This window comes from Bombus huntii, chromosome 8, assembly GCF_024542735.1.
Source record: "Bombus huntii isolate Logan2020A chromosome 8, iyBomHunt1.1, whole genome shotgun sequence".
Classification (NCBI taxonomy): domain Eukaryota; kingdom Metazoa; phylum Arthropoda; class Insecta; order Hymenoptera; family Apidae; genus Bombus; species Bombus huntii.
The window spans coordinates 9,900,731-9,915,557 of record NC_066245.1 but is presented as its reverse complement, the minus strand read 5'-3'; the positions used below and the strand labels follow the sequence as shown (position 1 = coordinate 9,915,557).

Below are 14,827 nucleotides of genomic sequence, written 5' to 3'. Positions count from 1 at the left end.
ACCGCGACAACAGCTCAATGCTTATTCAACGAAATTGCAGATTTCTGCCAAGTCATTCAGCTATTCATCAGCATGCATTGGATATTTACTTCGTGCATATCGTTAATCGTAATTGGCAAAATTAATTAGCACGTTTACGTCGAATACTGGTGTCGAGGAAAGACAATATTCGTATTACACGATCATGCATTTTAGATTATCAAACTTTTTCTCACGCGACTATAGCAATTACGAAATACGCTGACGTCTTTACAGACGTGTGTCAGAGTGCAACGCGTATACGACGACTCTGTGGGAAAGTGAAATTAAAAATAGAATCAAGTTTCAACGCACACAGCGTAGAAAAGTGCGTATTAAAGCAAAATCAATTAACCGAACTTAAACGAATTTATGAAAATTTATTATCATGGAAATATACGAAGTAAAGCAAACGTATCTATATGGACTTTGAAGATAGTACGTGACTGATCTTTTGTCTGATCTGGACGCGCACGTATCATTGCCCTTGGGCAAACTGGTTTACTCGAAGAAAAATTCTTTTTGTTCTACGTACACAGGATATATCGTGGAACTGGAAAATACATTTATTCAGGATTGTGAGAGCAAACATCGTGTGTAGAGCTGTTGTTGAAAAATAATTTCTCTATATAAATGTTTATTTCGTTGTGTATCGAGATATTGAAGAATGAGAAGAACATTTTGATGTTGTTAATGTTGACAAAACAATAACATGTTTGGTACTTGTATTTAACAAAATGTTATTTGTTACTAACGAAGAAAACTGAAATTATTAAGCGATATAAATAAAACTGTTTCAAAGAAAAGTCCATGTTCTACTTTTCCAGTAGCTTATATCGTAGAAAGAAATTAGAGTGAGTAGTTTTTGATTTAAAAAGAATACTGTTTCTAACAATTTCCATACTTAACGTTTCCATTAAAAATGTAATACTCTATATTTTAACAATTAAAACTAGAGATTACTAGAAATACCGCATCTAGAGGAAAAGAAATAATACGGAATTAATAAATTAATTAATAAATTCATACTAAGTGGAAAGTCGATTAAATACGAATCTGTACTTGTTTTATCCGATAAGATATAGAACTCGTGCGCTATCAGAACAAAGTGAAAAATGGTTGTTAACTGTTCGCACCGGTTCTCGCCAGACAAACTGGCGAATAAACGAATCACGGCACGAGATCGGCCGATCCGATCGCTGCGAGTTGCGGCCGAGTGTCCAACTTTCACTGACAACTCGTTAGGTCCGTAGGCCGTGGTTTCGAATCATTCACAGTCATTCCGCGACGTCGGTAGACCGCGGCAGCGTCGCTGAATTCCTCCAATCGGAACGCATTCGTCATCGAATACACACATAACTTTTTGTACTTGACCTATCAAATTCTATTATTTAATCAAAACACTATAATTTCCCGTAAGTTTGTGCCCGTGTCGAGTATAGCATTAGAGTTTAGAAAGCTTTGTTACCGCTCGTGTTCGTGCCAGTGATTTCACTTTTAACGGAGCAGTGTTAGAGTGCATTCCGCGGACTACAAACCAGTTTTGCAGCGATTCAATTTTAAACAAAGAAAAAAAAAAAAGAATTCGGAAGAATCCGATTCGGAGGGATATTGGAAAAATTTGACTTGTGTGGTTCAGTTTTAAGCATAGTGTTCCATCGTTCGGGATTGCGTTGGCATTGCGACACACCGGATCGAAGAAAGTGGAAGTGAACAGAGAGCGAAAGTTCTGCTATAACATCTTCCACGTTGAAAGTTGACGATCCGTGACCACAGGCTTAGCACATCGTCCATGCTTCTCACGAGTATGTATTGTTTCGCTATATGTGTATTTACATGCTCTCAAAAATCGGGTTAAGGCGTTGTAACATGACTATTGCATAACTTGAACGCTCTCCTTTCAAATTCTTACGGAGACCTTAATACGTCTAATTTTGTCGACAAGTAATTATTAAATATCGATCAACATTGTTTAACATTTTTCTGTTTAATTATTACTAGAGATACAAATTATTTCAGGCAATAATTGTACAAGAATTTCTTTCACCTACTGGAATAACCTTATGTCCATAAGAAAAACGCTAAAACTAAGTGGGCTATACTAACAGACTAATACCGATTCCAATCGATATTAAATATTTTCTAACAATGCTGATACTATCCTATTTAATTATTATTAAAGGAAATATAAAAATATCCAAAGTAACAACTGTACAGAAATTCCTATTATCAACTCAGAATTGTAACTGATTATAGTGTTTAATTGAACTCGTATGTTCTAAGAATTATCGATCAATAATCGCCAGAAATAAATTCTTAACTACCATTGCATTACTACATTACAGTGCGATAAACACGTTCGTAAAGAAGCTGCAAAAAATTGAAAGCTGCAGATATACGAGCACTATGTAACTTGCACACCAGGCGGCATTACGAAAGATTACGGTAGCTACAAAAAGTATTTGCACATACCCTTCTTTCCCAATAAAACGTTTTCCCATAAAGACCCCTAGCCCCTATACACGTTGAAACATGTTGCGATGCATGATACATGTTACAATATATGCGTATCAGAAGCAACTTGTATCGATGTAGGAATCAGAATCACGTTTTAACTGGACCGATCGGGACACAGGTTTTTTCTACCTGTAACGAGTATCATCGGTTAGTTTACAGTAGGCTCCCATCGTTGTATTTTGTTTCCTAGTCCTTGAAGGACCTGTTTTCATGTGGTATCGAAAAACAAAGTTGTCAATAGGCAAATAATTTCTGTAATGACTCGGTTCGTTCGTGTTTACTTCTCTCAATAACGTGAAATTAGAAAACCTGTTTCTCTTGATTAACCATCACTTTGTTCGTTTCTGTTTAATCTTTAATTTTTTATCTTTTGCAGTCAATATTGCCCTCTGTTATTGACAATTAATATTTGGAGAATAATCAGACATTGTAACACGCATCTTTCGACATTGGTATCGCACCAGAAACTAAGGAGAATCGGTAATCTGGTAGACTGGAACTGGTGCAGATTTCATGAAACGCAGCTGTCGACGCATGCATAGCAACGTGTTTCAACGTGTACAGCAGGTTTTACATTTCATTCTCAAGGTATCAAATGTTTATCGCGATATGAAAGTATCGCTAAACGATGCGAAACTTAATATACTTGGACCTAATTAAGTAATTACTACAATAAATAACGATCGTTTCCAACGATACCAACGATAAATCGTCGAGACAATAATTGTTGCTGCCTTAGCAATCGGAGTGTCTCTGTCTAGCGCCGAGTGTTTGCATCACAACGTTCGAAGCCATTGCGTCTGTTTTTATATTATCCTCGAGCAGTCGACTATTGTTCTTCGAATTTCGAAGATTCTACAATAGCAGCGCTATCTTCGGCAACGTTCGGCGGCTCGACGGCTTAGCAACAGCTCACCGAACTGTCAAGGCTGTCAACGACCACCGATAACTGTTTTCCGTTTCATCGTCGTCGTTGACATATGTCACGTTTCATTGTCGAAAATGTTGTTTGATCGCGGTTTCGGTCGCTGCTTGCACAAAAATCTAAAATTCCCCAATGAAACGAAGAGCACGTATGCGGCATAAATCGGCGAGTTGCGTTCGGTCTACGCACTTACGCGTTCTCGCTTTGTAATTTACAGATCTACCATCACGTGTGATATTCACCGTGCTCGACGTTAATCCGTTCTAATTTCTCTCTAATTGTTCGCGCCCGTACAAAGTTTAGAAGTACAGCCTCGATTTATTTACTCCGTTGCCTACATTAAATATTAAGATTGTTTCGTCAACCTAGTATTGAGTTATAGTAAACTCTTATAACTTGATATAATTTTCCTAATCGTACGAAAATATTATTAAATCATACGAGCTTTTAGTATATTTAGACCCGATTAATTAGTACTTAAATGCTACGATAAATACGCTTGTTTCCAACCGCTCCAACGTTAAGTTCGAAGCAATAATTGTTTTTGCCCTAATAATCCCCTGATAGTTGTAATGAACTCTTGTTTGGATAATCTGCTCGTCTCGCGTCCGTGATTATTTATTATCGGCTTGATCTTTCGTTCTAATTTATTCCGACGCAGCGTAGACGCTTCCGACGTTACGTTCCAAACAACAATGGTACGCAATAATATTTTTTGTAGCCACTGTAATTCCAAGACGATGTCAATTTATTGTCGACTCTTGTCCTCGCCTTAATTCTAATACGAAGATTAGTATCGGTAATATAACCCTCTTTGCCTTTTAATCCTTCTAAGACCTTGCGTCTTAATCGACGGCTATATTAGGTGTAGCAGAGCGAAGACTAAAGTTCAAACAGCAAATCCAGTGGCGCGGCGTGTTCTTCCGATCCGGTCCTTGAATCGGTAGAGGCCGCAGTGAATCGAGGATCGTCGATCGGTGCGGACGTGACGTTACAAGGACGCCAGTCGGCATGGCTATGGACACCAGCACTGTGCGTCTCGTGATATTCCTCGGGATGTTCCTCATGTTCGCCGGTGACTACAGCTACGTGATCTTCACGATTTTCGGTCGATCGTCTCGGCAAAATATCACTGAACCGGTTAAAAGTCTGGAGGATCCTGCAAGCAAGGTTCCTGCAGACAAGGTAGCCTTGACGACGGTGAAGAAGGATAACGAGAAAGAAAACGGTAAGGAATAATTTACATGCGCACGAGGAACTAAGAAATCTCGACTATCGACGCGCTAACGAACGTTCGTAATGTAATTGTAATTTCCGGAAATGTTATGCTAATGTACTTGTGCATCGTAACGAATCATCGGATTTTTTATCGTAGTACCGTGTGCGGTTTCGTTCCGGGATGTTAAAGGAAATGTTAATTCCGTTTGATTTATTCTTATGGAAGCTATTGATTTAGTTTGAGCTCCATTGAGTTCCATGTGGATGGAGAGCTTCGATTTGTAACGAGTTGAGCTATAGATAATTAGAAGTAAAGTATTATTCTCCCTTCTCAATGAAAGTTAATATTTGTTTTGTTAAAGGCATTTGCATAGTCTTAGTAATTACAGAAACAATAAATTTGATACAAATTTGATATGATTCGTTATTCAAGGTGGGGACAACAATGACTCACGTTGTACGTTCATTAAATTCGTTGAATAAATTGTGTTTCATAATAGTCATCAAATTGGAGAAATTCTTCCTGTGAGCGAGACAGCATAATGTACAAAATATTGGACTCTTTTATCCATCAAATTGGATTTCAAACAATTTGAGAGAAAAATTCATCGTATTAATGTAAGAGAAAGTCCTTAATCCTCATTCCAGAAATTTAGTACATTTTTTACCTGAAGTTTTACCTCAAGCGATTATCTTTTTATGTTCTGATCGTTAATTGTTTGGCGTTATTTGCGTAGGTTTAATCGATAATATGCAGCATGCAGAATGTATTATATTTTTCGTTAGTCGTGTACAAGTCAACTATCCGAATTAATAGAATTTCTTAAAAATCTTTATTGATCGCCACAAATTTACAAAATACAATTTGCAGGCTTTTACGATATTGTTGTCAAGTATTATCCACTTAGTATATTTTCACCAGCTTTCTTACGCAATCTTTGAATAAAATAGGATCAATTGTCGCAACCAATTGACGATCGACCATCGAAACATTCCACGGCCCAGCTGTCCGATTTAATTAATATTTCTCGCTTTAACGACCCGATAGTTCGTATTATTCACAAGACTATACAACTTGAAGCAAGGAAACGATAAACGTCGAAATAAACGTTGAAGATAAACAGGTTGGAGAGCGAAAGAGTAAGAATTGTTTACTTAGATTATCTACCTAAAAGGTAAAACCATTCGTAGCTTGATTTCCAAGCCGAGATACATTCAACATACTATTCTGCAGTATAAACTAATTTGCATAAACATTAAATGTTCATTAGTTCATTAATGGGGGGGGGGATATTTAGAAAAGTTTATGCATCTTATATGTAAATTACTTTACAGCGATCTCGCGACGCGCGAAGATGATGACGACGATCAAGACGGCTTGCTTGCCCAAGCTTATATGCGAACTGACCTCGTCCGTCCATCAGGATCAGCTGAGTGAGATGGAACGGTCACTGCTAAACTTAATCAGGTAAACGACGAGTTGTTTGTTCCTCTTAAGTAGATAAGTCCAGGGACACAAAAAAAATTAATACGTAGCTCGATTTAAATTTCCTTATAAATTAACGATCGAATTATTTAACAATTTTGGTCATTGATTTTACCCAAATATGTGTTCAATGTTAAAAATTCTTTCGTCGAATTTTTAGCACTAGAACTAGCGATGATTAAAATATAAAATTGGGCCAACAGCTTTCTCTATAAATTTCTATATGACGCTATCAATCGGTCATTTTTACTATTTTCATAGTCCTGCTGTTACGACCGTTCTCGGAGAGACGCGGTCGCGAGAAAAACGCTTCAGCGAGAGGCGTAAATTCTCGCTACGATTCGGTTAATCGACGCCGCGAAGTAGTCGTTCCCCTGTTTCGGTTAAGATAACAGAGGTGGTTGAATGAATGTGACACAGTATAGTAAGTTATATTTCACTGTTTATTCCAACAACTTATAACGAAGGCAGTTACGCTGGTGCGTATGTACGAGATGAGTGAGTGACTGATCTACGGGTGTGTATACCCGGTCGAAGGATGTTGACCGTTCGAAGGATGTAAAATCAGTGAGATTCGGAGACGATGCTGTGGCGGAGGAAAGCTAAGGATGGGTGTGTGTAGCGCACGGGACCATCGGATTTGTTGGTGACGATTTTAGTTGAGAGAGTGAGGGAAATAGACTTCGTTGTTAATTGGTTAAACGAAGGGTCTTAACCTACTGCGCTGAACCGCCTAGAAACATTAAGAAACCGAGCAGTAACTTTTCTTTTCAATTAGAAATTCATCCGCGTTGCGGTTCATCGATATTCCAAGTCCTCCGTGGAATTACATTTTCGATGGCCTCTATGTAAGAAGTAGTCCGAAACGTTCCGCTTTTAGGCGGGTGAAAGAAACGAAATAGATCATGACGAAGAAACAGCGATTACACACTAAGAACGTTTACGAACCGTTCGACAGAGTTGATTGACGTTCGAAACCTCCGGGATGATGGAGCAGTTTCGCGCTGGAACTTTTACGACACCTCATAGGACGCTCGTAGCTCGTCCACTTTCATCATCGACTCGTTCCAGTTCACCACTTTCACTTTCCACTTTCGATCACCATCGACGGTAATGCGAATTCATTCGTTCATGGATCATGAGATTCTCGATAGGTCAGCAACCATAACAAGAGCCACCAATGTCACGTTGTGAAATTTATATTACATCCTGGACTCAGTTGGACTATTGTCCTCGTTCTGTTTACGAGCTATCAATGTCTCGATATCGTTCAATGGTATCTCGTAGCTCGAGCTAATTGCTTCCTAATTTCGTATAGATAAATCGTATTCTATCGTGGATTGCGCGTAGAAACGTTGGTCTTGTTCTTTTTACTGGCTGTCAATATCTCTCGATATTTGTTTTATGGTATGTTCAACATCAAGCTGAGATATTGGATGACGAAGTTTCTCAATTTTTATAGAAAGATCGTATTCTATCGTAACTTGCGTCGAAACATTGTTCTTACGAGTTATCGATATCCCGATAGTATCTTCTAAATCAAGCCACGTATTCGGTAACGTCGATTTTTATACAAAAATTCGTAAAACGTTGGATCAAGAAAAACGATTGCTTCGTTACAAAATCGTTAGAACAATTTACGCACGTTACGAATCATTGATTCAACAACCTGACTACGCATTAGCGAACTGTTAATTGAACAATAAACATAGCCATACACGCTCGCACAATGTTACAATCTCGCGCCACCTAGAAACCTTATTAAATCAGCCATACTTTATACGTAAATCGAGCACAGCGTTCATAAACAATATGCAGCCTCTGGACTTCACTCCCCCTGTCGGAGAATTAAACGTCAGCTCGTCGGATTACCTTCCAATCTGCAGATTACACCGATGGAGCAGTGTACGCGCCGAATGCTCTCTTCGATCGTGGGAATATCGATCAGCGCGGTCGAAGCTTGATCCTGGTGCGCGAAACAACAAGCCGAGCGCACAGGCCAAACAAACGTCAGTTCGATATCTCGCTAAACAGATGCAGTCGAACAGTCAGGCTCGATATCGTTGCTCGCGAGGATGCAGCGTGTCATCGAAAATTGGATGGCGAGCTGAGCGGGCCGCGCGTTGCGCAATTTTCAATGAACGAGCGTTCGACGTTGAACGATCGCGCACGGAGGTTACGAAGCACGTCGCGACGCTGGTTCGCCGCGTTGAAATTGGATGACGGCCGCGGTATCTCGCAATATTCGTTTACGATCGAGAAGCGAAACGCAGCCACGCGCCGCCGCCATCGGGGGTCATTTTGCTCGCTGATTAAAAGCAAAGTTATGTTAAACCGGCCAAATATCGACCGCGACGATGCGCGGTCGGCTCGCGTTGTTTCGATCCCGCTGCAAATCTCCGCGTTTCAACGCGTTTTGGGGCGGATTTCACGTTTTTGTTTTCTCCTTTTCTCTTCTTTCGTAGATGTGTTTTTGCGAGATGTAGGTATTGATTGAAAGAGAAATTGTCATGCGGGATTTTTCCGACTGGAAACTGCGAATGAGCAGGAATTTTTTGTTCCACTGCGGGACACGTGGAATTCGAAATCAAGAGAGAAATATCTAGTTTTCCCTTCCATAGATTCCTGCCATGTAGATACGCGTTTTAAACTCGAGTAATTTGTAGCTTTAATTGAATTTTATGAGCTGGCAATCCGAACTGACAGAGTAGAAATTTTATTTCATAATACGACGCGACGGTGCAATTTTCAATCATGCGAGCAATTTCTATACTCTTTGTCACCACCTCTCAACCAGGTGGAGATCAATTAAATCGAAAACTCGGCAAACCTTCAACGATATGAACCCTCAAGGTGGAGGTAGATTAAGGAGTTCTAATTCGTTTGTGATTTTTGTATGTTTATTTGAAGAGATTTGTAGTGTGTGTTGAAGTATGTTGTATGAACGTAAGAGCCTACTTTTCTCTAAGTATGAAATCTGTGTCGTGAGGCACGTAACTGTTCGCGTAAGTGATGAACGAGCGAGTGATGAACGTAAGTGACGAGTGATGAAAGAGTTATGAACGTAAGAGAGTATGAAACGTGAGTATGTACGAGACCTGTCTTATTCTCGAAGCACGTGTTGCTTACATTCCAAGTGTCTGTCTAGGGGCTACGTTTTCGTCAACGTTTTCTACGACGTAGAAATCTATATCTTTGCAATCATGCGACTGTCAAACTGTCGTGGTCGCCTTGCAAGTGGTGCGTCCACTGCGTACCTGGTTGAGAATACGTAGCACAACGTCCCGTTAGCGACATCATCCGGTGACCTATTGTCGAGTTCTAATCCGGGATCGAAGTTTATCACACGTCATCTGTTGTTGCGCGGACCTGACGAGCGCTTAAAAATGCTAACCGTGTCGTGGACGTGATTCGAATTGTAAAGTTTATAATATGCAATGTAGAAAATTCCAACTTCTCGGAAATAGCAGATGTACTGTCCGTATCGTAAAGTTGGGATAATCTCGTATCCTCGATGTTCCTTTTCCAAATTTCATACCAAATTTATCGTTCGTAAATAGAAGTTGGCGAATGATAAATGTGAAAAATAAAATTTCGCTCGAATATTTACACAAGATAGAATGAAGATGCAGCGAAAGAGAACAGGGAAGAATGTACGGAGATCTGGTATTTAGCTGCAAGACGTTACTATAATACTTCCGGTCATTAAAGAGCCAGCGGTTTTTCTGCGAGCAAGAGGTCGAAGTACAACGTGAAAGTTCCTCTGCTCTTATGTAAGCCGCCTCGAAAAGAGAACGACCATGTGCTTCTGCGTTGACGGAGGCTATAGCGATCCGTCACTTTCCTTTTCACGGGTTATTCAATCTTCCGACTTTCTACGACGCCTGAAGCGTGTTTCATTCGAACATCGCTTGTCCCTGAATCTTATTTCGCATCATTTAGTCCCTACAAGCGACGGTAATCGGTGGAATCGATATGATATCATTTCGTAATTGATTGCAGAAACGTCTCTGTTTTTTCGTTTTCTTGTTCTTGTTTTCCGGAGATTGAAAACAGAGAAATAGAATGGTAGCTCGGCTTTAAAGGTTAATTCGCGGTCGTTGCTCGGCTACGATGCTTCCGTTCATCTCGCGAAATTACATACAGCTCTTTACTTCTCCACGCGGAAATTAAATTTCGTTTCGACCGTGTCGAGCTTAATTGACAGAAATTAAGCTCCGAACCTTCCGTGCTCTTTCTTCCGTTAGAGTAATTAATTAAATAATTAAATAATTGATATCAAGTAAGAATAGCTTTTGGTAATGAATTGATAAAATTCTGTCAGATTTACCTGACAGATATTATTGAAACATCGACGTACATGTTTCTCATAATTCATATATTTTTTAATACTCTAATTTAATCATGAAAATCCGTGTAAATAAAATTACTACGCCAGAAAATCACCAAAGAATATACGAAATGTGTAAAGAATACAATGCTTAATCTGATATCCCAGCTTCGATACGGTCGAAAAGAGATTTGTGCACTAAAATCGACGATCTACAAAATCCAAGTTATGGTCACAAATGTGACAATAACTTTTGTCAATACACGCGATAAATCAAAACACTCGTAGTAAATGCAAAGGCTGATCTTCGATCATTGCCCCCGAATTTTCCACTCGTTCCCCAACGAAGCATCAAATTAAAATACACGCAAACGAACAGGAAAAGGAAATAAAAAGAAGGCGGGAAAAGTCGAAAGTTAAAGAACCAACAAGGAATGATGTCACGGTGGATCGTGATGGTTAACGTCCCGGAAGGATTCGTGCTTTATATTTACTTTTATGCGTGCGTAAACGCCGTTCCCATAGCGAGGCCGATTTTTATGGAACCGCTCCGGGTTAAACCGATCAAGATGGAAAAGCTAAGAAGCCGTTTTGCGTTTGCTCGTTATGCTCGCCTCGAGGCTGCGATCGTAAACGGGCAAACAGGGAGATTTCCCTTTTGCGGCCGCGAGACATCTTCCTCAGGGGCCATGCGTGACGAAACTGTTTCTTACGACGATCAGCCCTCTTCTTCCGACTTCCCGGAGGATGGAACGTGAGTTCCCATATTTTCGTTGACAAGATATGGCGGACGCCTTTCTTCATCGGCAGTTGCGGTCGCGGATATTATGGATCGTTGTGTCTTCTTTGGGTTTCATATATTTGATATGGAAGAAGGTTGACGTGTAAAAATGACTCTTCGCGATAAACGCGTTTAAAGCTCTACAAATTGTCTATTTTCATCGTTAATACAGTGGCCATAAGTGGTATTTGCGCACTATTGTATTTATTATAGCGTCTATGTACTGGTTGATCAAGTCCGAGTATATTGAGATTTCCATATCGTTTGATAGTACTTTCGTATGACTACGAGATTTGACTAGGAAAATGGAACTCAATGAAACAAATGCTTCATTGAAAAATGAGAATATGTACTTGTAAACACTTGGTAGTTATTGTGCATGATTCTGATTGTGAGTTGTGAAGCGAATAATTATTCTACGAGATTGGGGTTGCTCTCATTGCAAAGAAACTTTTGTCTATAAAAATCACGAAGAAGTGAAAATCGATTTTTTGCATCTGAACTTCCTTTTACCAGAACATGTCGCGTATCAACGAGTGATGCATTATATTTGTGAGCTATATAGGAATTTTTAAAGTCGAGAACGATTGGGAGATGTTGGAATCATCTAATAAATTTTCTCACGTATTTTCATTTAATTTGTTAGTTAGAGATCCATTTGTGAGCTATTTTGTAATTTTTAAAACCTAACAATGATTGGATAATGCGTTGATCATGTAATGATTCTACGCGTTTTAATAGAAGTTCCTTCGCGTGTGCTCTTTATTTAAATCTCTTTCTGATATACGTTTTAATTGTGTCGTAATTACTAAAATTATCGCGATAATTCATTTTGTAAATTTATTTATTTTTATGAATCAATTCATTTTATGAAACGCGATGGGTTTCAGCGAGGGTTTTAAGCAAAGTGAGAGATAAAGGGAGATGTTTCTGTTTCTACAAATAAGATACCAACGAGGATTAGAAACTATGGAAACGTTTCTTTCACAACCTTTATTTACAGATTCTATGCTGATATGTGTGTTAATTATAATTCTCTTGGATCACGCAATTAGATAGTAAAAGTTTCAGAAAAGATACACGAATAAAATACGTTTTTATAAAGAATCAGGAATATCTGCGTTGAAATCTTTGAATATTAAAAAGGATTCGTCGAAATTCTAATAATAACGGTGTAATTAATATTACATGAGATTGCATTATTGATTTTTTTATATTGATTATATTATATGAGAAAAGAATCTAAATGAAGCATCCTTATAAAGAAACGAGGAGGAAAGTATCGAATTTTTTGAACACTAAAGCAGAATTACCACCAAAATTCCAATAATAACGATACGGTTAACGTTACGAGATATCAGAAAATAATCCGAATAAATAATATACGCACAGAAAATTGTATTAAATAGTAAAATCTACTGGAATCGAAAGTTGGAAACGGAAGTACCTCGCGTGGCGAGCGTCGACCGGAGGTCCCCAATTTTCCCACATTTCTTCTGAGTTGGTGCACAGGACGGAACCAGAGAAAGGCTGGTTCGTGCAATTTGCAGTCGGTTTCATCGAGCGTAACGATTCTGGTGCACGTATTTACAGACAGCAGTCGATATCGAAAGTAAAAGGCAACTCGCCTTGTGCCTGTTCTTATGCGGCTTGTTCTCAACCAGTTTATCATGGTCAAACGTTGCGAAAGTGGAGTCGATTTCGTGCGTGCCAGTGCCGTCGACGCCCGTCGATTATTCTTTCGATCGTTTCGAAACGAGTTTCCGCGACATAATCCTTGCGAAACGTGTTCGTAAATATGACACCTGCTTCGTCTTATTCGCGTCAATCTATTCGCTTTCACAAGGAGGAAAAGTAAGAGATTTTTACCAACCGTCGAATATTGCTAAATTAATTTCTTGTAACGACGTTATGTATTTCATATTTGCAGAGATGAGAATTCACGATAACTTGCTATAAATATATATAAAAATAATGTTAACACTTGTTATAAAAAATAAATATAGCGCAGAGCTATTAGCTTTTAAATAACAGTTGAGTTTGTCAAATTTATCTAAATAACAAGTGTTAGTTTGCTTCTTTTTGTAACTATTATGAATAGCTGGCAATTCTTGGCAAAATAGATGTTTTCTTTTATTGAGATCAAAATACGTTTACGTATGCTTTAGTTTATTTGCACCATGTCACCTTAATTGTAATTATTTGCAATCAAGTTAAGGCAGCTATATTCGCTTAGAAACTGGAAAATGTTGAATAATCGTCGAGTGGCATTCTATATGATAAAGAAACCAGCTAGTGCATAAATTAACGTTTGGTATTAGCAAGTTCATTGAAAACTATTAAACTACTAGAAACTATCAATCTATCGACAAATAATGCCCAACAATTTACTAAAGCTATAAGCTGTCCTAAGACTTTGAGTAAAAATTTGTGTATAGTACATTTATCATATGATTTAAAAAATTTGTAATTCTAAAGCTAGGATCATTTTAATAAGATACGTTTGGAAACCATGCGTTTATATAGGAACAGCTACTGCAAGTTATCAAAGTTTCAACGTTACCGCAGTTTTCCGGAACTCGTTGAGCAACGGACGCTTTGCTAAGGGACTTTAATTTGCAAGAATTAAAGTTCACTTTTCAACTATGGAACAGCGATAAATATTTAGCTAAATATTTACATTAATTAACGTTACGTTAGCGGGGCAACATTTTGATACTTGCGCCGCCCTGGCGAAAGAGGAAGTACAAACGATGAATATTTCATGGAAACTTTTCAGGGACACGAGCTTGAACACGATGGCGGAAGTGCCCTCGAGGTACCACTTCGCGGCGCATATGGGTCAACTGATATCCGGCGTGGAAGGTCAAGGATGTCATAATTTCTACCCTACCTGCCCCCTGCCTGGCTCCAGCGTTCTCAACATGATGAAGAAGATTCGACTGCGTTGACGCTATGAAATCACGTGGACAAGCAATGAAAAAATATGACAACGCAATTTGCGATATCGCAGATGATGTTTCTCGTAACGTCGTTACGAACAGAATTTCGATTTTTTTTAAATTGTGGATAATTTCTGTTTCACTCCAAATGATGTTTCTTACGAGTAAGATATTATCGTAAAAAGACAGAAAGAAGGAAAACCTTTTTGGTGTACTTCTTAATACAAGTTAAAATTAGATAGTAATTACGAAGATAGTTAAGAAACTTACGTCTAGATTAAGTGTACTTAAGGAATAATTTCTATTATGATCATACTCGACTCTAATGAGTAGTCATTAGATTAGAAAAATAAAGTTTAATCGATGTAAGATTACTATAAACTACGTTTAAGTGTATCGAATAGTATTTCATCCCAGAAATCTCGTATATGTACGAGAGAAAAATGCGCGATAATTATTTATTTTTCGTCGTCGAGCGATCTTTGATTGCACGTCTCTACGTAAAATGTATTACGAAACCACTTGTTTTATAGTATAGAAAATAAAAAACTCTTTTGAACGTACGAAAATCATTCGCAAACCCCTTACGCTTCTTGAAAACTCTACGTCT

The 14,827-nt window shown here is 38.5% G+C and overlaps 1 protein-coding gene across 1 annotated transcript; it reads left to right on the top strand.

Annotated features, from left to right (window-relative positions):
- Window positions 1–1,280: 1,280 nt before the first annotated feature.
- Window positions 1,281–14,796, top strand: LOC126868334 (uncharacterized). Its single transcript, XM_050623674.1, has 4 exons — window positions 1,281–1,823; window positions 4,326–4,688; window positions 6,014–6,146; window positions 14,055–14,796. Exons 2-4 carry the CDS (start codon window positions 4,472–4,474, stop codon window positions 14,224–14,226), a joined length of 522 nt encoding a protein of 173 aa, XP_050479631.1. The 5' UTR covers window positions 1,281–1,823; window positions 4,326–4,471; the 3' UTR covers window positions 14,227–14,796.
- The last annotated feature ends 31 nt before the right edge of the window (window positions 14,797–14,827 follow it).